The 26223-nt window shown below is 46.8% G+C and overlaps 1 protein-coding gene and 1 long non-coding RNA gene across 3 annotated transcripts in view; one reads left to right on the forward strand and one right to left on the reverse strand.

Annotated features, from left to right (window-relative positions):
- Positions 1–26223, forward strand: part of CCDC9B (coiled-coil domain containing 9B) — a 138668-nt gene that overhangs the window by 34337 nt on the left and 78108 nt on the right. For both annotated transcript variants that reach the window (XM_074955713.1, XM_074955712.1), the window contains exons 2-4: positions 19078–19191; positions 22836–22940; positions 24349–24510. In XM_074955713.1, coding sequence (XP_074811814.1) covers positions 22875–22940; positions 24349–24510 — 228 coding nt within the window. In that variant the 5' untranslated portion in view covers positions 19078–19191; positions 22836–22874. The remainder of the gene's footprint in view (positions 1–19077; positions 19192–22835; positions 22941–24348; positions 24511–26223) is intronic.
- Positions 6461–26223, reverse strand: part of LOC141989271 (uncharacterized) — a 212319-nt gene continuing 192556 nt past the window's right edge. Inside the window, exons 6-7 of the long non-coding RNA XR_012639952.1 lie at positions 23219–23344; positions 6461–6609 (exon numbers count right to left, since the gene is read on the reverse strand). This is a non-coding gene — a long non-coding RNA (uncharacterized LOC141989271). The remainder of the gene's footprint in view (positions 6610–23218; positions 23345–26223) is intronic.

The raw sequence follows: 26223 nt of genomic DNA on the forward strand, positions 1-26223 counted from the left end.
TGTAGCCACTTTTCATCCTAAGTGGTAGCGCAGCCGGCATTCTTTCCAGCAGCTCAGGAATGGGCACATACCCTTGTTATCGACTGGCTCAGACCAGCAGCTAGTAAGAAAATGCTGACCACGCTTGGACGTACAATCAGTGCTCCCCAGAGAATCAGTGTCAGGGCTCAAAATGCTGCTCTGCATTTCTGTGGACAAGTTGTTTTTGTTCGGTTGCTATGTTTTTTCTGAGTGGGGCGGGTGTGGATTTCCATTTACTTCCCCCAAGTATTTTGATGAAACTGAGCACCCTTCCCCATCACCCAAAAATAGGCTGAATAGCAGCAAAACTTTTCTGGCAGAAACATCTATCAGACTGGAATAATCTCCCTAGGGAAATGGTGGAAGCCCCATTGCTAGATTCATTTCAAACTGGACAAAACACTGACAAATATACAATAGGGAACAATCTTGCACAACCATGGGAGGAACTAGATGACCTAACAGGTCTTTTGCAGTTCTGATTTGCCTTCTAAAAAAATCTGAGTTCGCAATGGCTTTCCTGGAATGCGGCTCTGCTGTTATCCATTTACGTGAATTTAAAAGTTAAAGGTGTGTATTTCAAGGCACACAATACACAGATCCCACCCTGAAAAAGGCAACATGCCCACCACTCTGCAAACACATAGCCTACCCACCCGGTACACTCAGAACAGAGAGTCTGTTGAGGGCAACACTGAATTCAGATTAACCAGTCTTGCAAAATTGCTATAAAATGTACCTTCCTCGGTGCAAAATCTGCTCACCTGCCACTGGATGACTGATGATAATGAAGAAAGAATATTTCATTCACCTGCAAAAATAAAAACAATAAAAAACAGCCCATTCGGAAAATTTTGCAGGACTGGCTTGCAAATTGTGGGTCTTTATGAAGGACTGTTACAGCATCATTGACAAAGTATGACTGTTACTGATGGACTTCATGTTCAATCTTGACATGAATGAAAATATGTTGAAACAGAATGGGAGGTACCTTTTAGCGAACGAGTTTAGCTATCTTTTCCCTCACTAGTTTCTCTCCTGTTCCTTTTGATCCCATCACATCTTACAGCCTAGGTCCTGATCATGCAATGAGCTCTATGCAGTCAGATCTCTGTGCCCACAGGGGAGCCCATTAATGTCAATGAGGCTCTGTTTGGGGTCAGGGGGTCTGCCTGCATGGAGCTCATTGCAGGATCAGGGCCTAAGCATGACTCGGTCAGTACTAGAATGGTAGATCCCCAAGGAACGCTTACACGCTGCAAGAAGTGGTACTGGTTACCTAGTTGGCATCCTTCCCCAGTGTGATATTAAAAAAAATTGTGGTCCTGGCAACCACTAGTTCCTGAAGATCTCATGGCACTTTTTTAAGAGCAGTGATATTAAATTCTGACCAAATTCAAGTTTGATAATTATTATTACTTGTTGTTTTGTATTACCACAGTATTTGGGCTCCGTAGTGCTATGTGCTGCACCAACACAAAACGGAAAGACAGTCGCTGCCCCAGAGAGCTCACAACCCAAATATTCTATTTGATCTGATCTGTCGCAATGCTTATATGGTGCCCTTCTCCTTGGTATCAGAATACCTCTTCTAATTATCTGTACATATAATGATTTAATTCTCTCTGCTTACCTAAGGTTCTCCCTGCACTTTCAAATGGGCCTGATGTTCCTCTTCACTTTTGTGATGCTTTAGGGGCTCACCCAGACCAGTAAGGGGTTGTCTCACCACCTGCCCTATAGCCCTGAGTGCTTCTGTGCTGTGCTGCTTTGGCTCAGAGTCCTAACACCAGCAGCCTCCTCCCAGCACAACGGCCTGACCCTGACTCCCACCAGCCTGGTTACTCTGCCCCTCCAGTCCTCAGGCTCCCCAAAACTCCCCTGGAGTGTCCAGTCCCTCTCATTGCACCCTCACAGAAATGATCAAGTTTGCTGCTCCCGGAAAGAGAAAATACACAGCAGGCTATTAGCTTCACTGGGGTTTACACTCCCTCCACTTTAATGCACAGCACTGAGTTGGTTTATAGTAAACGTGAAACAAATTTATTAACGAAAGGACATAGGCTTAAGTGACATCAGGTACACAGAATCAGGACAGAAATGGTTACAGACAAACAAGAGTTAAAATATGCTTCTAAGATTACAGTCTAACTTAACAAACTAGAATGAGCAGCGCGTGAATCGCCCCTTGGGGAAGGTTAGCCCCTGGCTTCACCCCTTCTGCCAGAGGCCCTTCCCCTTGCCTACCAGATCCCAGAACCCCCCCAGCGCGGCTGCTGGCCTTTCCACTCCAGCCCCAGGCTGCCCGAGCACCCCCAACACTAGATCACTGGGTGGATGGTGTGGCCCCAACCTCAGCACTCCCAGCCCTGAAGCCCCAGGTGGGAGGCCCAACCCCAGCCCCCTCACCCCTGGCCCAGTGCCCTCAGCCCCAGAGTGCCGGGCGTAAGGCAGCGCGGACCTGGTACCTGCAGCCCCAGTGCCAGGCGGCAAGGCCCCAGCGTCCCAAGTCCCAGTGTGCCAGGTAGGCAGCACGGCCCTGGCACCCCCAGCCCCAGAGCGCCGGGCAGGCTGCACAGCCCCAGCACCCCCAGACCTGGAGTGCCGGGTGGCGCAAGCACCGGCTCCAGCTGCCCCAAGTCCCAGCCACAGGCTGCCCTAGCCCCAGGCGGGGGGAAGAGGGGGAAGCCGGAGGGGACCTGGGGGCAAAGCATGAATGGGGGCATGCTAGGATGTTTGGGGAGGCTTAGCCTCCCCGGGCCTATGATACTTGCCGCCCTTACAAACTAGAGTCTTTTCCAGCATGGTGGCCAGTCTTTGGCTGAAATCCAACACAGAGCCCATGGCACTCAGCTTTTTTGTCTTCTCGAGTGAAGGATAACCCAAAGTCCTTTTCCAGGTCTATATATTCCCCCAAAGTTCATTGTCCTGGTATCAAGAGCCAGGAAGGTCTCCTGGGGGATTCAGTGTCCTGCCATCTTCATCAAAGTGTCCCCTCATGGTGAGTTCCCATGTGATGTTTCCTGCTGCAATTTTACAGTGCAGATGAAGTCTTCCCCACTGCCTGCAAGCTGATTGCTTTGTTTACTGATGATGTATCCCATTGGTCCATGGCTAGCAAGGTAAAAAAAGGAAATTCACAACCCTAAGTCTAAGGGCATGTCTGCACTACAAACTTTTTTTGCCTCAACTTATGTTGGCATAAAGCTGCTGCAGTTTGTGTATCGCTTGTGTGCATGCATAATTGGATCCTTGTATCAGCGCTGCACGTACTCCCCAGGAGTCAGAGTAGCATCCGTGTTAGTCTGTATTCGCAAAAAGAAAAGGAGTACTTGTGGCACCTTAGAGACTAACCAATTTATTTGAGCATAAGCTTTTGTGAGCTACAGCTCACTTCATCGGATGCAGGAGTGTTTGTTTCAGTCACAATGGGTCGGTATCCCAGTGTGCAGCTCACCACAGTCCAGTGCACTGTCTGTTGGGAAGTTCTGGCAATGCATGATGGGGCAGAAATGAGTCATGCAGGGGTGACTGGGACTGCGGGGTCAAATTCCCATCATGCAGTTTTCTTCCCCCTATAATGCCATCGCTGTCCCAGAATTTTTGCACCTATTTTGAAAATTCCACAAACTCATGTGGGACTTGTTGCTGTCTGCCATCTCTGACAGGAGCCCACACAGCTCTGCACTACTCTCATTAGCACTGCAGGCACAGGACACACCCCCCTCCGGTATTTGCGAGCCAGAAGAGCTGCAGGGAACACAATGATTTCCTGCAGGTCAGGTTGCTGTGGGACATCGCGAGAACCAATTCAACGTTGTTGTTGGCATTCACGGAGCAGCTGCAGATGGTGGAGCAGTGCTTCTGGGCCTGAGAAATGAGCACTGACTGATGGGACTGCATCATAATGCAGGCGTGGGATGACAAGCAATGGCTGCAGAACTTTAGGATGCTCAAGACCCCATTCCTGGATCTGTGTGCTGAGTTCGCCCCAGGACTCCAGCTCAGGGACATAGAAATGGAAGCTGCACTGGCAGTGGAGAAATGAGTGGCGATCACACTGTGGAAACGTGCAACACTGGGTTGCGACAAATCAGTGGGAAAAATTATTTTGGAGTTGGAAAATCCACTGTGGGGGCCATTGTCATGTAAGTGTGTAGGGCCATTAATCATCTCCTGCTATGCAGGATTGTGACTCTTGGCAAGGTGCAGGACATAGTGGATAGATTTGCAGCTATGGGGTTCCTGAACTGTGGTGGAGCAATAGACACGGAGCACGTCCTTATTATGGCACCAGACCACCTTGCCACAGAGTACATCAAACAGAAAGGGCTGCTTTTCTATGGTTATGCAAGCATTGGTGGATCACGAGGGACACTTCACTGACATCAATGTGGGCTGGTCAGAGAAGGTGCATGATTCTCCCATCTTTAAGAACACAGGACTGTTCAGAAAGCTACAAGCAGGGAATTTCTTGCCCAACTGGCAAATTATCATTGGCAATGTTGAAATGCCAATAGTGATCTTGGAGAACCCAGCCTACCCCTTACTCCCCTGGCTCATGAAGCTGTACACCAGTCACCTCGACAGCACCAAGGAAAGATGCAGCTACCAGCTCAGCAAATGCAGAATGACAGTTGAATGCGCTTATGGTAGACTGAAGGGATGCTGGCACTGTTTACTCACAAGATTTGGTCTCAGTGAGAAAACTATCCCAATGGTTATAGCTGCCTGATGTGTCCTGCATAATATCTGTGAGGGGGAAAAGTTGCCACTAGAGTGGAGGTGGAGTGGAGGTGGAGGTGGAGCAGGTGAACCAGATACAAGGGCTATCAGAAGAGCTCAATATGGAGCTATATGGCTCAGGGACGCTTTGAAAGAGCGCTTTAACAGCGAACCACAGTAATGGGTTATGGTGTACTGTGCTCTACCTGGCCCTGCAGTTTGGGGGCCTGTTAGGAATTGTATGAACCTTGCTGTACATTTATAACTATTACACTGTTTGTCACAGATCCTGTGAGTTGTGTCAAAGTTTACAATCCCAGGTGAATGGGTGCTTTCAGTACCACCAGCCATACAGCAGAATATGTTAGGAACCAATAAAGATGAATTATTTTAATTTTATTGAGTAACAAAAACATTTCAAATAATTTTGTGCAAGTTAAAAGCAAATACATTAAAACCTTAGCAAATTTATGGAACAGAATTTAAAGAAGGGGAAGGAACATTCATGTCCATTTTAGCTACATATACATCAACCGTGGCTCTCACTGGCCAGTGTATGAGAAGTTGTGGTTGTCAATGTCCCCCGGGGTGAAGTGGTGGGGTACGGATGTGGCCCCCAATGCCATGTGGAATGTTGAGAGGGATGTAGGGAGGTGCTGCAGTGGAGTTTTCCATGAGTCTGCAGCATCTGTGTTTGCTACCAGAGAAGACCCATCTCCAACTCCAACTTCTCGGCTTTTCTCCTTTCCACTCTTTCCTTCTCCACACAGTGTGCAATGCTCACCCCTCAGGCCCTGTCAAGGTTCCTCCCCCACTCTGAACTCTAGGGTACAGATGTGGGGACCTGCATGAAAAACCTCCTAAGCTTATCTTTACCAGCTTAGGTCAAAACTTCCCCAAGGTACAAAATATTCCACCCTTTTGTCCTTGGATTGGCCGCTACCACCACCAAACAAATACTGGTTACTGGGGAAGAGCTGTTTGGACACGTCTTTCCCCCCAAAATACTTCCCAAAACCTTGCACCCCACTTCCTGGACAAGGTTTGGTAAAAAGCCTCACCAATTTGCCTAGGTGACTACAGACCCAGACCCTTGGATCTTAAGAACAATGAACAATCCCCCCAACACTTGCACCCCCCCTTTCCAGGGAAATGTTGGATAAAAAGCCTCACCAATTTGCATAGGTGACCACAGACCCAAACCCTTGGATCTGAGAACAATGAAAAAGCATTCGGTTTTCTTACAAAAAGACTTTTAATAGAAATAGAAGTAAATAGGAATAAAAAAAAATCCCCCCTGTAAAATCAGGATGGTAAATACCTTACAGGGTAATTAGATTCAAAACATAGAGAACCCCTCTAGGCAAAAACCTTAAGTTACAAAAAAGATACACAGACAGAAATAGTTATTCTATTCAGCACAATTCTTTTCTCAGCCATTTAAAGAAATCATAATCTAACACGTACCTAGCTAGATTACTTACTAAAAGTTCTAAGGCTTCATTCCTGGTCTATCTCCGGCAAAGACAAAATATAGACAGACACACATACCCTTTGTTTCTCTCCCTCCTCCCAGCTTTTGAAAGTATCTTGTCTCCTCATTGGTCATTTTGGTCAGGTGCCAGCGAGGTTACCTTTAGCTTCTTAACCCTTTACAGGTGAGAGGAGATTTCCTCTGGCCAGGAGGGATTTTAAAGGGGTTTACCCTTCCCTTTATATTTATGACAGGCCCTCTGTTCAGTCTGATGCAGCACTGGCTTGCAGGAACTTACTGAACATGTCAGTCTGAGTCCTCTTCTTTCTCCTTATCTGGCTCAAGATTTTCATGTAGCGGGGGAACCTCAAGGCCACAACAGCAGTAGCCTACAGATAAAATACAGAGAGTGATTGTCAGTATAGTCACAATGGAAAGTGACAGTTAAGATTAAGAAGTCCCTTCCCTTGCTACCTTAAAGTTTTAAACACAACATACTTATTGAAACTTCTGCTTTGGAATGCTTATGCACCAGCCATAAGTATGGTTCACCAGGGGTAAGAGAATTGAGGATGGAATTACTCAGTTGCATGAAATATGATAGGACAATGGCACTGAATGCTGCACTATTTTCCAAAGGCGATGCGGATTTTAGCTGAAATCTCACTCCTGAGTTTAACAGCTGCTGCTGCTGTCCTGAAAGCACCCGGGCCCAAAGACAGCTAGCCTGTTTACTGCAATGGTGCCTGCTGAAGTTATCAATGACTGGCGTGGGAAAGCATCCTACCGCAGACGGAGAAATAAGGCTGCCCTCCCTAGAAACCTTCAGCAGAGGATTGCAGAGTACCTCCATGGAAGTTTCATTGAGTTCAGACAGGAGGATTCAAGGGATGTCCCTGTGTACATAAACAAACTGCTCTCCACCCCTTTCCCCCACCCCCCCAACTCTATAGGGGAATGACAAGCAGATAACAACTCTCCCTCTGTTGTACTTATACCTCTTCTAGTATGAGTAAATTAATGAAAAGTCACTAGATGTGTCCTGTTAATTTGGGGGTGCCATCAGTACATCATTGTAACTGGAAATAAATTTACACACTTAACCAAGGGTACTTCCCCTGCGTCGGGCTCGCCCGTGCTCGACTGCCAGGACTGCCTGCGGTGGAGTCTCAAACAGCTTCTGGCTTGAAGCATAGCTTGACCCCCCTGTTGCATGTCCCTCATCCTCCTCCTCCAGCACCTTCTCCTTGTTGATACCAGGGCCTGTGACACAAACCTAGCCCAATGATGGACCTGGTGGAAGGAGGAGTTCGAGCTGTTCACAGGCCTGGCCATGCAGGATAACACAGCAGGAAAGTAAAACTGTTATTTGACCTCACTGGCAGAGAAGTCTGCAGCACTCTGAAATTCACCGCTGCCTCAAGCCTCACAGTAGTACCGTTCTAGGAGCCCTGGGGGTGTATTGCTCCCCAAAGCAGAATGAAACTGTGGCCTGACACAAGCTTTTCACTAAAGACCAGTCCAAAGGGAAGGGGAAAGACCCCTTATGTTACTGCCTTACACACACTGGCTGCTACATGCAATTCTGGGGACTTGACAGTCTCCCTAATTCAAAACAGGCTAGTCTGTGGCACTTGGGATTACCGCCTGTGGGAGTGGCTGCTTCAGGAAGGCAATCTCACATTAGACAAATGCTTAGACATGGACTGCAGCGGAAACGTCAAGAGAAAGGATGAAAGCCCTAGGAGACACAAACATCCCCAGAAGCACATGCAGGGAGACAACAGCAAAGGAGATCAGGTGGCCAGTGGTCCGTACCCATAGTGAGATGAATTTACTGTGTGAGACAGCAGGAGAAGGTAAAGGACATGTGCCCCGCACAATGACAGCACTGCAAGGAATGTGGCAAGTTGAACCATTTTAGCCGTGTGCGCACAAGCAGAGGAAGGTCCCAGAAAGATTCAGTCAGACTTGTCCAAGAGGGGGATCATGGGTGGCAGGTATCAAAGGCAGGGGAAGGTTCAGCCTACCCAAATTGCCTATGTGGCCCCACCCATACTTCCCCCCACAGGTCCCCTCCTGCTTCCTGCCGTGGTCTGCTGAGGCTCTTGGCTGGGGCCCTGGGCCCCAGGACCAGTGGTGCTGGAACCAGGGGGGCCAGGGGGCTATAGCCCTCCCACTTTTTGAAAGTGGACAGGTCTGGCCCATCCACTTTTCACTAGGGCAGACCTCTTCCCCTCCTTTCACAGGAGCCCGGGCAGCTGTGGGGAGCTGCTGCAGAACCTCCACCTGCCTGGGGTGGGGGTGGGCTGAGAGCAGCCCCTGGCCCATGTCCCCACTCCCCGGGCTCCCCAGCCACCCAGGGCAGGAGGAGGGTCCGTGACTCCATGCCGGCTCCCCACAACTGCCTGTGGGGGAGGACCTTGGAGCTGCAGCCCGGCCATGGTAAGAGCCATGCAGGCATTGCTCCAGGCAGGTGGGGAGCCTGGGGGGCAGGGACACGGGCCAGGGGCTGCTCGGGACCCCGCACCGCAGGCAAGTGGAGGGTCCATGGCTCTTACCGTATCTGGGCTGTGGCTCCGAGGCCCACTCCTGGCTGGAGCTGGGTTGGGGAGAGCTGCGCGGGCAGCTGTGGGGAGACTGGGTCCCTCCACCTGCCCTGGGCGGGGGGCCTGGGACACGGCTGCCTTCATCTCCACCTTGGGCGGAGGCCCCCCCCACACTTTTGGGAGGGCTCTGGTGCCCTTGGCCCTGGCTGGGGCTAGTGGGGGCTGGCCTGCAGCTAGGGACTCTGGGCGGCTGGAGTCAGTGCTCGTGCTGCCTGCCCACCGGCGATCCTGGGTGGGAGTGTGGGCCATGCTCAGCTGCCTGCGCGCCCACCACTCTGGGGCTCGGGCTGGGGACCGCGCTGCCTGCCCGCCCGCCCGCCTGCCCGCTCACCTTCTGGGCTCCAGCGGGAGAAAGGGGGAGAGTGGGGTGGGGCCCTGGGCAGAAGGGGCAGGGTGGCCAGGGGTGAGCCTCCCCAAGCCCGTGGTTCACCCGCCGCCCATGCGGGGGATTGCACCTCAGACGGTGTTGACCTCTTGACTCTGTCGTTGAGTCCGAGAACATATCAGGTTCAGACTTTTGGGAAGGAAATCAACAAGGGACACCACCAACCTCAGTGCAAGCAACAATGTTTACAGGGAAGTGCCCTGTGTGAGTTCAGCTGGATAGCGGGGCCTCCTGCAATGTGATTCCTTAGGGTGAATTGGACCCGAACACACACATTAAAAACAGCAAGCAGAATCTAATAATGTACAATGAGATCATAATGAAGCCTGTAGGAAAATGTGACTGTGACCCTAAGAGAACCACACTGCCAGATGGCAAGAAGCTTCCTGGTATGTAACAACAAAACTCAGCTGCTCTAACTAGCTCAATACACTTCACACATTGTTGTCATGATATCCACATAAGAAGTGTCATGTAATATATTATTTGAAAACTAACAACATGCTGGTTGTTAATATCGCTGTGAAATATATGTAACAACACTGTATGTGAAATTGTGGATTGTCTCTGATATTGTGTTTTGGAGTCTGTAAACAGACAAAGGAGAAAAAACAGGGTTTTTTCCAGACAAAGGAGGAAGCCAAACACCTCTTTGGTTCAGTTCCAAATCAAGCCAGGTGTAACCAGAGGCAGGGACAGTGTGCTATTCATTTGCATCAGATATTGCGGGAAAATAATTTACCTTGTAAATCACAGAAGACTGCAAAATTAACATGGCGTGGGCTCCATGGTGAACACAGAAAGCTGAGCTTTCTGATTTTGATGGCAAAAATAAATTTGGGGGATGTATGGAAAATGCTGGAAAAATTTGGGGATCCATTGCCTGAGAGAACAAAGAAGACAGCACTTTGTATCTACGAAAGATGGGTCCTCCCACTAAAACAGGCTGGAGAACTCGGTGTGAGTAGGAAACTAGGTTAGGCAAAGCTGTATCTTGCTGGAATTAAGTTGTAGACACTAGAAAGTGGGTTATTTCTGTTATGTTTGTTTGTAACTCTTTCATATCTCTTCCATTCTTGCTTGAAAGTGCTTTAATAAACTTACAGGTTTATTGCAAACTATCTCAGTCTTGTGTAGTAAGGTGGAATGTATCACCCCAGCTGAGCTAACAAGCTGTTGTGAGTACCGGCTCTCTGAAGCCAGTGAACTTGGTATTACCTCCATGAGTGTCCAATAAGAGGAACTGGAAACTGCAGGGGAGATGGTTATGGGGAGACTCGGGATTGGAAGTGTTCTTGGGATCCCCCTGCAAGGAATAACTGGGCTGGTGGAAGCTGAGGGAGAGACCTTTGTGCTGTGGGTAGGCTGCTGGTGTCAGGGCTCTGAACCAAAGCTGCATAGCCTAAAGGCTCCCAAGGTTACAAGGCAGGCAGTTACACAACCCGTTACTGGTCTGGGTGAGCTGCCAAAGTGTCATAGTGACCTCACAGTAACTAACCTGAAAAGTAACAGACGGTACCAACTGAAGTTTGTGGTGATGGATGGTAAGTGCCACAAACTTCTCTTGGGGAATAGAGCCATGGACGCAGCAGCAGAATTTAATAGCTGCAGTGCAAGAAGTAAACGGAGGAGTCCCATGGACCATGGAGACAGTTTCAAAAGCATATGGGAATGTTTTCAAAGGCAACAGATGCCTGGAAGGAAAGCTGTGACTGGAAGCAGACCCCACAGTGGAACCTGTGTGCTTACAACAGAGGAAAGTTCCAGTGACACTATGTAATCCAGTGTGCAAGGAGTTCAAAAGTCTGCAGAACAGGGGTATCAGAGGCCAGTATAGCCTGGGTAAGCAGTATGGTGTGGCAAAAAAGCCACCAGGTAAATCAAACATCTCCACAGATCCAAAGCCACTCAACAAGGCATTGAAAAGATGCCACTGCCCACAGTTGATGACATCTTGTCAGAACTTTCCAAAGCCAGAATCTTTGTCACAGAATCAGGGTCTGTGATGTGAGGAACGGGTTTTGGCATATACCCTTGGCCAGAGTGTCCAGTATGCTGACAGCCTTTGCAACACCATTTGGTTTCTACAGATGGCTGCACGTGATGATGGGTGAAAACCCAGCCCCGGGCATGTTCCAGTGAAGACTCCTCCTGGACTGGAAGGACTGCCTGTGGTGAAAATGATTGCAGATGATATCCTCATTGTGGTGAAGTGAGCAATGATACAGAAGCTGGACAAGATCCTGACAGAAAACTACAAGCTTTTCTACAGCAATATAGGGACAAGAACATACAACTTAACCCCAAAAACATGTGACTCAAACAGCGTGAGATGACATACCTCGGACATCTGCTTACAGCAATGGGACTGAAAGCAGATCCCAACAAGATCAAGGCAGTCAGAGACATGCCAGCTCCAATGGATGTGGACAGTACTTTATGGGAATGATAAATTTTCTGTCCCAGTAATTACCACCCAGTAATAGTGCAATCAGACCACAAACCCCTAGAGACAAACACCTGTCAGGGATGATCTGGGTGTATTTTTGTATTTTGTTTTGTTATGTATTTTGTAGTTTTGTATTTTGTTATGTATTTTGTTCTGACTCAGAACAGGGGACTGAGGTCTCAACTCTTGAGGTCTCTTCCATCTTCACACTTCTATAATTCTATAACAAAGCCTCTTCTTAATACTCCAGAAAAGATTGTAAAACATGTTGCTGCACCTCCAGGACTACCAGGTAAAGACCAGATATTGTCCAAGATGATTACCGGTGTTAGCCGACACCCTGAGCAAGGCGTAGATACAAGTTGGGGGAAAGGAATCAGGACACTGAATCCATAAACATGCTGCACTATCTCCCAGTTTTAACAGTGACGCTGATGGAAATAAAGAGGCTACATAAAAGAACATCCAGCTACCAGTGTGACGGGTTCAGTCACAGAGACCCCCTTGGGACTGTCACCTGATGTGCTGAAACTACCTCTAAGCCCGTTTTCTTTGTCAGCTTGGGACTCCAGAACCCTGTCTTGTTGAGCCAGACACGCTAGCCTGCGGCAACACAGACCCAGGGTCTGAACCATGCACCCAAAGCTGTAGACTTAACTGAAAACAGCTTAGCAAGTACTCCTGTCTCCAGCACTTAGACACCCAGCTCCCAATGGGATCCAAACCCAAATAAATCCGTTTTATTCTGTATAAATCTTATACAGGGTAAACTCATAAATTGTCTGCCCTCTATAACACTGATAAAGAGATATGCACAGCTGTTTTCTCCCCCGGGTATTAATCACTTACTCTGGGTTTACTAATAAACAAAAGTGATTTTATTAAGAATAAAAAGTAGGATTTAAGTGGTTTCAAGTAATAACAGACAGAACAATGTAAGTTACCAAGCAAAATAAAATAAAACATGCAAGTCTAAGCCCAATACATTAAGAAACTGAATACAGGTAAATCTCACCCTCAGAGATGTTCCAATAAGCTTCTTTCACAGACTAGACTCCTTCCTAGTCTGGGCCCAATCCTTTTCCCGGTGCAGTTCTTGTTAGTTCCAGCTCAGGTGGTAACTAGGGGATTTCTCATGACTGGCCCCCCCTTTGTTCTGTTCCACCCCCTTTTTTAGCTTTGGCACAAGGCAGGAATCTTTTGTCTCTCTGGATCCCCACCCCTCCTTCTAAATGGAAAAGCACCAGGTTTAAGATGGATTCCAGTTCAGGTGACATGATCACATATCACTGTAAGACCTCCTTCTTCATTACCTAGTAGCTGGAAGACACGTACACAGGAAGGCTTGCAGGTAAACAAACCCATTCACAGTTCATTAATTCTGAAGCACACTTAATGGCTTCCATTTAACATGTTTACATCAGTAATACACATTTATATCTTATTCTCCTAACTCCAGACATGGAGTAGATCATAAGCTTTGTAATGATACTTTACAAGAGACCTTTTGCACAGAGCATATTCCAGTTACATCATATTCACACTTATAAACATATTTCCATAAAACATATGGAGTGCAACGTCACAGCCGGCAGTCAGGAGAAAGCAGGATGACCAGAAGACAAAAGCCAACTACCAATAGGAGCAGAAGCATACTTTCAAATGAAAGATTATCTGAGTTTGTAGGATAGAATCATATTTCAAGGACAGAGACCTGTTGTCCCACCTCGTTACGTAAGGATGTCATGCAAAAAAAATACATGCTTCACACTTGGTCATTGACAGCTTCCTTACATGGGCTTGAGAGTGTATTTACTGACTGGAGATGAGCACACAATTCTGCTACTTGCTAGAGGAGTGTGACACCTGCTGGTCATATAATAATCACTAGCAGAAAGAGGCCATTACTATGTGAGCTGCCCACGCAACCTGGGAAAAGATGGGAGTGGAATTACCTTCAAGGAAAAGCAGCACTTATTACAGCGGACTACTATTCAAATTTGTGGGAGGTCAGTGCCCTTTTTGATGCAAGAAGCAAGTTAGTGACTGACAAACTTTGTGAGATATGGCATTTCAGACAATATATTCACTGACAATGAACCTCAATTTGCCTTGGAAGAATTCAAGGAATTTGCATGCAAATGGGAGTGTGACCACCACATCTCCTCTCCAGCATACACACAGAGTAATGGTAGGGTGGAATCAGCTGTGAAAACAGCCAAGAGACTGTTACACAAAGCTGCTTCTTCAGATCCGTCCCTTGTTAGCATTTTTAGCACACAGGAATACCCTATCACAGGATGCCAAAACAGTCCAGAACAGACACTGATGGGATGAAGGACTCTGCTACGAGGGAGAGGAGACCTGTTGCAGACAGAAGGCTGGAGACACTGCCGAGAGGAGATTGGCCAACAATCAGAGAAAGCAGGCCATATGGTAGGTTAGCCAAGGACCTACCAGCTTTGGAGACAGACACTCCTGTAAGGATCCAGCCGTTAGGGAGACACCAGAAGGAGTGGACTAAAAATGTCGTGAGGGATGCATTGGCAGCCAGGTCATACATGGTGACTATGCAAGAAGGACAAGTGATCCAAAAGAACAGGAGGCACTTATGAGCCAGCAGACACAATACCCAGAGGAGCCCACAGAGATGCAGAGATCATCGTAGAATGGAGAAACGGTACCATCTGGAGGCCAACACCACAGGGAAGGAGGAGACTCCACAGAAAGATAGTTTGGTAGAGTTTGAGACAGGTGACAGAGACAGAGATAGGTCACTCCTGGTGTGGTTATCTGTTGAGGAGACCAAACTATCTCAGACTATGTAACCAGCTGAGTCTGTGGCAAGGACAAGACTCCAACTTAACTATGTGCTAGCCATCACTGGTCGAAACAGAACAGATACGGAGTGGGGTTCTGGATGTCAATTATTTGCTTTTAAATTTTATATTAAAATGTTTGTAGAACAGGGAAGATGTATCATGATCAATGGAACTAGAGTCAGAGGGCCCATGTTCCTGAAGGGACTGTTATTGATGGGTCACCAGTGGAAACAGGGATCACCAGGACTTAGGCTGGAAGCAGTGCAGCCATATGGATAGAGCACTGCTCAGGGTTTAATAAAGTTCCACTTGTTCAACTTAACCTGCTTTCTGCTTCATTTTTTTCAAATGAAACACAGGGGAGCAGAATAGGCTCTCCATTGACTCTGCCAGGGCCGAGGCAGGGAAGAGCCCATCATTGGCCCTCTCCCAACATACAGCTAAGAGTCCAGTTATCAGGAGGAAGGAGGCACTGGCAGAGCCCAAAACCCACCTGTGGGGCAGAGAGAAACGAGCTCTGTGGGTAAATTGGAGGGGGAATGGGATGAGCTTGGCTGAGGGATGCCAGCAGAGTCAATAGGCTTGTGTGGGGGATGGGGGGTGCTGGATGGTGGGCTCAGCTGGCAGGATCTTGTTGCCTGGGATGGACTGAGCTGAGATGCAGAGGATGGACTAATGGGGCAAGGGATGGTCTGGAGGCCGATAATTGATTAGAGAGTCTGAGGGGAGAATGGCAGTGGTTGTGGGGAGCCAGATTTGATTGAGGGACCTGGGGTGAGAAGTGAATTGAATGATTAGGGACGGCAGATGCATTGATAAGGTGGGGGGGGGGGCAACGTGTGGATTGGGGGTTGCTGGTTGGCAGAGGGTGGACTGCCCTTGGGAAAGATAGACTGATAGGCCTGAGGCAAAGCGCAAAATACATTATGGGCAGAAGGGAGGGCAGAAGATGGGTGGGCAGCAGATCATGGACAGTATCACCATCATGATTCTATCGTGAGTCTTGTGATATTTGATGTTCTTCTTAAAATCGCATCTGTAGGAATCAAGAGGCTGCAGGAGAATCTCAGCTTTCATTTAAAAAGTAAGTTTCTAGCTCTAGTGGGTTGTGAGCAGGAAGATAGAACATGGACGACAGACGGAGTTTGGGGTGACCGGAAGAGGGGAGCCAGGGACTAGAGGAAATCTAAGCTGAAAGGCATGAGGAGAGAGATCTGGGAGGAGATGAGGTTGAGAATGAGCGAGATTGAAAGGTAAAAGCAGGGGAAAGGAAAACTGGTAAAGGAAAAGTTTAGAAACATTGGGTGTGGGGGAGCCTGTTCTTAGGAAAAACAGAAAAGAGAAGCGAGACCTAGAAGGAAAGAAAGTCAAATAGAGAAAGGACAAAAACTAAGGGAGACACAATCAGTGTGAAATGCTTACATTGTTCAACAGCAGGTTGGGTGACAAATTATTATATGAAATCACATATTTGTGTGTCTGGTGCCTTTCTGTATGGGGCTTTGACAGGCCTGACGGTGGTAGGGAGGTGGGTGTGAGAGTCTAACGTTCCTGCAATATGTGTATAGACAACGTGGCCTCACTTGAAATCAACCAGTGCTGACATTTACCAACAAAGTGTTAATGTCTGTGTGTATGTGCGTGATGAGAATGACATGAGGGATTTCTGACCCCAGGATTTTGCTGCACATATCTTTGTGTTTTACTAGCCTAGAATTGGCTACTGACAAGTTATTTTAGAATTTTCAGTAAATGCTGTAGGGGCCTCTGGTTTTGTCTTTTTTAGTTTGCTTGTTTGGGACTAAATCTTTGTCTAAAATTTTATAAGGTGTTGGAGACTGCATCTGCTATGTCACAAGTTGTGGAGAGAGGACTTGGACCCTCCCATTGTGTTTGTATTTTTTCATTACAGCTGCCCTCAGCCTCCAGCTTTTGTCTGGGTAGCTAAAGACCCGGCAAAGAGATTCCTGTTTACTGTTCATGTAGCCGTTTATAAAAATGCTTTGGGACGCAAGGTGCTATAGAAATCTAAGAGATCGCTTAGAGGAGAATGTCGTTTTATATTTATATAGGGCCTTGCATACTACCAGTCTCTCAAAGCACTTCACACATCAATGTCAGTTAGAAACTGGCAGTCAGTGACTGTGTAGGCAGGACCCATAGCAGCCAATATGCTCTCAATAATTGCTCACACACAGCCATGGATATCACAAAAGATTTAAAAACCAACCTGAGCTTTATCTAGTCCCAGATCTGAATCCAAATCTTTTTTCTATCTGAAATCAGTTCAGTATGTTACAGGTCTCTCATCCCCTCTGCCTCCTCCCACTGCTTTTCCTTTCCTGACTCCCAGTGTGGCCCGTAGCGCCTTTCCTACACCGTTCCAACAATCATCTGGTTCTATCCCTCTTTGTAACCTGTTCCAGCAGGTCCCGGGTCCCTATGGCACCTCCTTTGGTTGTGTAAAATTCTGTCCAGACCTTGAAATCAGTGGAGTTGGACAGTGTACATCAGGGCAGAATCTAGCATCTACAAGATGCTACTGCAGGGCCTTGTAGTTGTGGCAGATTCTGAATTGGGCCCAGCTGCCCTTATGTTCAAATTTTGTGTGCTTCGGAGGGCAGCAGCTAACTGGTGCACGCTCTATTGCACAACAGTGATGGGTGAAGGAAGAGGCCATTTTTGGCTAAGAACACTGAGATAAACCCTGACTCTTGCAAAAACTGTCACGGGACTGGTAATGTCTATTTAGAACAGACAGGACCTGAGGTTTGAAGGCCTTTTTTGAAAGACTCCTGCACAGTAAAATATAGAGAACTCCTCTTATTTACTTCTGAAGGATACAGGGCTGAGTCTACCCAGCTGAGAGGTGAATCTGTTTTTCCAAAGGGCCTGGGTATTTCAAACCCAAGCCTTAGACTGTTTCTGTGGCCATTAGTCAGATAGGTGCCACTAGTGTAATTATATTCCTGTAGCTATAAAGCAAACCAGCTTTAGATCAGATCCTTAAATTTTACTTTTTCTGCTGAGAGATTTTGTGCTGATGCCCCATGCCTCGAGCTTTTGGAGGGTCTCCTCAAGGGGACGTGCATAGACATGGCTCACAGAAAGCACTTTCAACACTGATCTAAACTAGTGTGATTCTGAGGGGCAGCATTGCCAGAACTAACACAAGATGCTCTAGTGTTAGTGCAGGAGGTGCTGCTCAGCCTGGGAATGACTGTTATCGTTCTATAGGGCACTCTAAACTGAGGGCTGATAGTGAGCCAAGGCAGTGATTTGCATCTTATGGGCTGGGAAAACCAACCACATTGTGGTCTGCAGTTCCTAGGACCCTTTCTATGACCCGGGGTAGGGAACGGAGAGGTTGTGACCACAGGAAGTAGGAGTTTAGTTCTACACCTTCTCTGCAGTGAATATGTTAAATGTGAAACCTTCATCAGCTCAAGGCATAAGGAATGATGAGTGTTGGTCTTGCTACAACCTGGCTTTCTTTTATTATAGAACAGCAGCTGTGAAATGTTGCCCTAAGCTAACCCCTTCTTATTGAGAGGTTGGTGATAGTTTCATTAAATGCATTTCTAAGTCCCTTAAATCTTTTCTTATTCTATCGGTTATTTATTACTGTTACACATAACAGAATGCAGATAACATATCTGATGACTTACAAGGCAGATCTACAGAATATGATCAAAGGGAATAGAGTCCAGCCTTAAAAAAGCAGGTTGATACCAAGGCAGTAAAGTGGTGGCACTGGATACTCAAGCTTGCAGTGCCCACAAACCCAACACAGTCAACTTGCTGTACCCACAAATCCAGCATTCACTTCCCTCCCCTTTGCCCCCAGCCCTTGTTACTTGGTTGTGTGTGTGAACAGAGCAGAACAGTGAATTCGCCATGATCTCTGAAGCATTCAGATACTCCAGTGACTGATAAGCATTATAAAAACACCTTTTAAAAAAGCAAACACAGATGTAGCACTTCAGAAATCTAAGCAATTTCATCTGGCTGCTTCACTCAGACACAGGCTAGAGCAGAGTCTAGAAAAATGGGCCAATATGTTATACTGATGTGTACCCATAACAGTCAAATTGGACTAGCTGTTGCTGGCTCACTAAAAGTCAGCACTTTGTTCCAGAGTTTGCTATCTGGTACTCCAGAATTTTTGAAATGTACATCTGTAAGCCCTGTGATTGCCAAGATACCCATCAAAATGCAAACAGGATGGGGAGCATGCCTGAGAAAGACTGACATAATAATTCGAAGAATTGTGAACTACTGAATAGGGTGTTGGCGCTGAAATCTAACAATGATGATTTAAATATCAACATAGTTAACTACTTCATTGCTGATCAAAGCATATAAGAAAAGAGAGAGACGACTCTGTTATGATGAATTCAGCCTACTCTGAGTAGCTTCTCGTTTTGGTGTTTCAAGTAGACAGAGCTTGGTTGTGGGCAGAACTTGGTACAGGACCACTCCTTTTTTCTGCCCAGTGTGGCCCCCTACCCCTCGTTGATACAAACAGAGTGTAGGGGCATGTGCATTGTGGGCTGTAGGTGGAGTCAGAGAAACTGTCCTTGTACCATCAGGCTGCCTCGGTGGATGATGCCGTGCTGAGGAAAAAAGAGCAGAAAGATGTTGAACTGGATAAGAAAATCCTGGCTTTGCGGAAAAAGAATGAAGCTCTCATACGAAGGTACCAGGTAAGTCTGCCCCACTGCCTGCCTGGATTTTATCTTCTTCAGCCCCATGTCAGAGCCATCTCCACTAACACTAACCAATGTGTCTGCTGAATGTTGCTCATTTTAATAAATCCTGGCAGGGATGTGGAACCTAGCTAGATAAGATCCATCACATAGAAAAGTGTTCAGGTTCTGCCCTTGGGTATGGCTGCTTAATGGCAATTGACTTCAGAAGGAGTTATGCATGACCATCCAAGGGCATGAGTTTAGGAAGACAACATTTAGAAATATGTATGAGCTCATTGGATCAGATCCTCAGTTGCCATGAATGAACCTAGCTCCATTGACTGCAGAAGAGCTTTGCCAATGTACAGCAGTTTAAGCTCCGTCTGTTTATTGGAGTTGGGTTTACATTACCAGGCAGACCTTTTCTTCCTCAATCCCCCATCTCTCTCTCTCTTGCCCTTCACCCTCACATCTTTCTTGCCATCTCCTTTTATTTCTTTCCATTCCTTCTCTGCCCCTTTCTGGCTTTACCCTTTCTTATACCATGTCCACCTACATATAACTTGCTTTCTCCATTCACCTCCACTTGGGGTTTCTCTCTGGCTTTCTATTCCCCCTCCTTCTCCCATCCATCTTGGCTTCTCCCTTTTTGCCCCCTATCTTTCCTATTGCCCCAATCTCATTTTCTTGTTTATCTAGGAGGTTCTAGACTCTTTTGAACCCTCCACCACCCTCCAAAACAAATCTTTTGCAATCTCCCCTGCCCTTGATCACAGGGGATCCCTTATCCTTTCCATTGCTGCTGGATAGGCCAACAGGCTAACTCCATATTTTGTTGTCTCTCTCCTTGCATTCTTGCTCTCCATTACCATGCCCTGCATTAAATGATCCAAGTATTCATGCAGAGCACTGACACATTAAGCGGAAGTGCCAGGAGGCAAGGTAGGAAAGAGGTGTTGGCTTTGTCAAAGAGCACAACTGGGATGGGGCAGTCTCTGTGTGCTGGTTCCTGTACTGGGGTAGATCTTTAAAAATCAGCTCCGTTTGTGGTGCAGTCAACATCTGCTAAGATTACTGTGGACTGGTTGGGGCCCTATGCCAGGCCATATACTAAACATAGGCTTCACTAGCCCGTTGGTTATTTCAGCCCTGGTCACCTAGGGTAGGAGAAAGAACTTCCAGCCACGTCTTATTTTTCTCCCTGGATAAATATCTTGTGTGCTGAGAAAGTCTGAAAAAGGAATATTGCTCACATGGCAGGAGCCTCCTCTTCTTGGCTAAAGATGTTCTCCCAGCACTAGAGATGGTCAGCAACCAAGGTCCAAATACCTTAGAGCTTGGGAGTATTTCAAATTTAACCTGGACCCAAATCCAAATTTGGCAAGCAGCCTCTGGTTCAGCAATCGGCTGAACCAAAACCCAAGATTAAATGTTGGGATGTTTGAAATTTGGATCCAGATTTGAATGATTAAGACTGATTAAATGCCATGCCTTTCCTCAGCAGACATCCACACTTTACCTCTTTTCCATATAAAACCTGCATGGATTCCCCCTTCCTGCAGACTGCAAGGAAAATGGGCATAACAAAAGGTTATAGGAAGGCTTAAATGTCACACGTGGTCGGGGAAAGGAATTGACAGCCCTTTGTCAATCAACTCCCTAACCTCCATCACTTGGCTTGTGGAATAGGAATCCAGGCCTCAGTTTTCCTCTCTAGGCTCACAGAAAATGCCCCCTCCTATTCGCCATGTGGTTCAAGTAACATTCCCACCCTTGGGACCTGGTTCATAGACACAATGCCATTTGTAAAAGTAGTTCCTCCCCTGCGCAGCAGGAGTTCACAAACTGGGCATAGTCCTTTCTGCCCCCTTGGCCTTGGAGATAGTGCAACCCATTAAACATAAACAGTTCCCTCTCTCTTCCCCTGGAGCCAGGTCTCAGAGCCTCCTCCAGGCTCCATAAGCAATCCGCTCTCTGCTTGGCTCATAGCCTCATTCTCTAGTGCAGGGTGCTCTGCAGCTCAGCCCCCTCTCAGTTTTCTAATCCATAAGCCTCTCTGCCTGGCTGCTATGGAGAGCCCTATACTTCCACAGGCCCAGGTCTCTCTCCCAGGCTATCCACCTGGTCCTTGTGGTAAGCCCCCTCCCAGGTCATTGCCCAGCTCTGGAACTTTCCTCTCTGCTGTTCCTGCCTGAGGGTACCTCTACACTAGAGCTGGGAGCATGCTTCCCAGCTTGGGTGAACAGACACACGCTAGCTGTGCTCAAGCTAGTACACTAAAAATAACCGTGTAGTCAGGGGTAGCACAGGTGGCAGATTGGGCTAGCTGCCTGAGTACAAAACTGCCTGGACCCTCTGTGTATATACCCTGGCAGGCAGCTAGCCTAAACCGCCCTGCTACACTGCTATTTTTAGTGAGCTAGCTCATCTGTCTACCTGAGCTGGGAAGCGTGCTCCCAGCTGCAGTGTAGATGTATCGGGAGCAGGGGTGCTGGAACAATTTTTATAGTGGGGGTGCTGAGAGCCATTGAACCAAACTGTAAACCAGGGGTCTCAAACTCAATTTACCTTAGGGCCAGTGCCAGTCCTCAAATCCTCCCAGCGGGCCAATAATGTCACTGAAGAGGGTGTTCAGAAAAGAAAACGTTTATATTGCAGTTTTTATTTTGAATTTCTTAGACATAATAAAACTGTCATACAACTTTATACAATTCTTCGCCTGCCAGAGAGATTTTAGTGTTCGCCAGATACCTGGCAACACTTCAGTCCTGTCAGTTTGTTGATGTTTGGCCTCAGTGACTGAGCAGTTGAAATCTTCAGGATTGCAGCAAGGGGTGCATCAGATAGTTGTGTTCGGTATTTTGACTTGTTTCTATTCACTGTGGAAAAAAGTGACACTGCCTCCATGACTGACTCTGCCCGGCGACTAGTGATGGTATCTCTGTCCCTCTCCCGCAGCCAGAGGGAGCTGCGGGGGGCGGTACCTGCAGCAGATATTGCCGGCAGCGCGTCTGCATGCGTCTCTCCTCCACCGGCCACAGATGGCCTGCGGGAGGTTCTCGGGTCGCAGATGGCCTGCGGGCAGGGACTTTGAGACCCCTGCTGTAAACCATGTATATAATGGAAAACACTTCACTCCAGGGGATGCGGTAGCATCCCCTGAACTCTTAGTTCCAGCACCTATGATGCGGAGAGGCAGGAAGCCTTGTATCCTATAGGTCACATGCTTGTTACTTGTCATATACCCTGGGACTACAGTTCCCAGTTCTAAAGGCCTGGGGCTGATAACAGGTGACCAGGGAGCACGTGCACTCAAGGAACAGCACTCTGGTACAGCTTTCTTGGAGAACAAGCTGTGCTGAGAGTGCATTGACAAGAGACGCACAGCAAGTTGACTCTTTTTCAAAATGTTGTGTTAGCCCCTGTATTCCCCAGGAGGAATGCAAAATAGGAAAATGGGCCATGACTGTACCTAGCCTGAGGTCCCAGTGAGCACAGAAATCACCTGGCCTTTGCTTCTGTGGTTCATTACGATGGCTCTGGCCCCCTGCTGTTGTACATGCAAAGCTCATGGCCCTTTCCTCTCTCTGCCTGAGTGGGTTTGATTTGTCACAGGCCTTTGGAAGATCTGATGTTGGATGTGGACTTGACTGTTTCAGGAAATAGAAGAGGACAGAAAGCGAGCAGAGCAGGAGGGGATGGCTGTCACTTCCAGGAGACCCAAGCAGGATGGTCTGACTATTACTATCACCAAGGCCCATAATGTAAGTCTTGCTTCCCTTTTAGTACAAGTGAACTTCTCACTAAAGAATCCCTTCCTTATGAACTCAGAGCTACTATCTCTGGAATAGGCAGCATGTACAACAGGCATTCAGAGTATCAGGAATCAGAACCTAACCACTCCCCAAAAGGCTTAAGTGTTCCGAATAGATTCATGCACAGATCTACATTAGCCTGCATACATAAACCTGTTCCCACAGATGCAAGCATGTACACAAATAGAAGCAAGCAGATATGTGTACCTGTACATATGCACACTCACATGTATATGAACTCCCAGACATTAATGCAAACATAGTCACAGACATATATCCAAAATAAACATGCTTTATCTCTGCTGTAGGGTGAAAATCAGGAGTTCCAAATGTGCGTCAAGGTGTGGATTTACCTGCAGAACACACACAAGAAGAAAATATCATAGGTCAGGGCATTCTCCCTCCTTCCCTTAAACAAGGGTCAGCCTTAAGAACAAGCAAATAAAGTGGCCCTTAAGGATTCCCATGCATGGTTTCTGATAGGGTTTCCCATGCAAACTCTGCAACTCATGGGCTGTCTCAGTCTTTTTTTATATCTCTGGGTCTAGAGGGGGATTAAACAAACCACCAAAAGACAGTCCTCCCATTCACTAGCAGCAGGATTAGAGAGGAGGCAATTCATGGCCTGAGCCACCCCTCCCAGCACTTTAGGCCCAACACATCACAAGCATGCAGCCCTGTGTTAAAGTGAACGCAATGACAGCAGAGCTCATGGAGTAAGTAGCCCAAACATACCCTGGTCTCTTTTCTCTAATGTTGGATTGTTCACACAATTACTTTATTAGGTTCGTTTGTAGACTGCCTTCCCCTCTTTCCAGCAACCCACTGGCCCTTGCTTTACTGTAGGCTTGCACTGCTGCACCATTTTTTCCCTTTCATACAGGAGATGAAAGATGTTATTAACCAGAAACTGAACATTTTGTGGACTAGATTGTCCAACCCTTATAATGGTGAGCACTTACTCACACCAGCAGTCTGCTGGTGTCAACAATAAGTGATCAGCACCAGGAGTTAGCGTTGCACAATCTAGCTGTAAGCGTTAACAAGAAAGTGACGACATCTGTTTCCTAAATCTTTGACATTTTAGTCTCAAATGTCAGATTTGTAAGTGCAATGGGTTTTCCAGACCCACTTAGATTTGTGGGTTTCACTTCTAATCAGACAAAGTGCCTGTTGTTTCAGTCTTTGGAAGAATGTTATGGTATTGTCATGGGAGCGAAAAGCATCTCATGGAGCAAGTCCTAACATTTCCACAGCTGCCCTCTCCCAGCTGTTGAGGCAGAGCTGTTCCTAAAATGGAAACATACTGGTAACCCCAAAAGGACCTGTTTTCTAACCAGACCGATTGGCTTTTCAGGAGAAAAGGGTGGTGAGTGAGAAATGGGGAAGCAGCTGCCCCACCAGCCCAGGGTTTGGAGTCGGCAGTGAGGAGGAAGATGAGGAGGAAGCAGATCATATGTTTACATTCAGGATGGGGAAGAGGATGCAGCTGGCTGTTACTATGGACAGCAAAGCCAAGGTGAGTCTTTAAAATGATGCATCACTCGAGACTTAACACATTGCTTTCTTCGAGCTGTAAGGGGTCCCAGTTCTCATTCTCTCAGCTTGGAGATTTGTTCAATGTCTTCCTGTTCCTTACTGCGCTGATGCTTGCAATTACTTCCTTGATGTTTGTATTGCTGCCAAGTCCAGGATTAATACAAAAGGACTCCCTATTTAAATACACTCCTGTGATCTGTGCGTACATGGTGATACTCTGGATTCGTCCTGCCAAAGGCATCCCATTTCCAAGCCTAGTAAAGCTGACAGTAATTTCTTTACCTTTCCCCATTTTACACTTGTGGCTTACTCTCAGAGATGAGATACCTTCAGTAGTCACTTAAAGAAAAGGAGTACTTGTGGCACCTTAGAGACTAACAAATTTATTTGAGCTTATGCTCAAATAAATTTGTTAGTCTCTAAGGTGCCACAAGTATTCATTTTCTTTTTGCGAATACAGACTAACACGGCTGCTACTCTGAAATCTGTCATCAGTAGTCAGTTACAGCTGCGAGTTAAACTGGACTTGAAAAACATTCAGATGCTAACTTGAAGCACAGGTTGGTGCCTTAAAAAGGGAAACTTTTAAAGTGTGTCAGACTTAGACTTTTGCTTCTAGGTCACCGGCTTGAACTAGAAATGGACCTGAACCTCACACTTTAGGGAAGTTCCAATTTGATTGTGGATCTGAAATTCACAGCTTGGGCCCATTTATAGTTAGAATCCAACCCAGGTGGGTGGAACCAGAAATTTTTGCATCTGATGACTGGGTTTTGGGCTATATATATTTTGTTTATAAAATGCACTCATTGCATCCTCTAGACATACATTCAAACCATAACAACAACAGCTGGCAATCTCAATCCAGTTCCCAATGGACAGATGTCCACATCACTAGTCACCATCACAGCTGGCACCCTTGCTAGCAATCTCTGCAGATTGACCGGGCATGGAGACTGATCATTTGTTTCAATTTTAGGTATGGTCCCTCCAAATCATGGTTGAGACACATGAGGAGGGTTGTTACACCTTCACAGCCCTTTCTGTGCCTATGGCTGTCAATTCAACACTTTCTCTCAGCACTAAAATATAACTAAAAGCAAGAGAAACAATTTACATTAAATTTGAATCACATTCACCATTAATGTGTTTTTCACAGTATGTCTTCCTACCTTTGCTAATTATTGAAGATATTCGTGTTTTTAAAAGAATTGCCCCTTCCCAATCCACCTTCTCTTGTTATTTGATCCTGCAGTGAATGCTTATTCTATGTTTCAGGTTGCCGCCAAGGCAGGCACTATGGGTTTTCCTTTCCATGTCTGATTAACAGGCAGAAGTCACCAATCCTGAACTTTCTGTGCCCTCAGGAGGTCCAACAGCTGCCTCCAGCTGCATAGAGTCAGTCCCTTTCCTCTACCTCTGAACAGATCAGTCACAGCAGTGCCCCTTCTGCTGAGAAGAGTCAAAACCAGAGTTGCTAAATTCAATACATTTGCTATGGAAATGAAAAAGAAACACTGTAAATAAAATGAGGACACCAGTCCACCAGCTGTGATGAAACTATACTGTGCTCTCCAGGCAGATAGTTATATCCAATAGATGAAAGTGGTAACACTTCTCATTCAATGTTCCCTCTAATTTTTAACAGGCCGTGTGTGCAAAAAATTTCTTCTGTGCCGCTGCTGAAGCAAAA

Source organism: Natator depressus, chromosome 6 (genome assembly GCF_965152275.1).
Source record: "Natator depressus isolate rNatDep1 chromosome 6, rNatDep2.hap1, whole genome shotgun sequence".
In the NCBI taxonomy this organism is placed as follows: Eukaryota; Metazoa; Chordata; order Testudines; family Cheloniidae; genus Natator; species Natator depressus.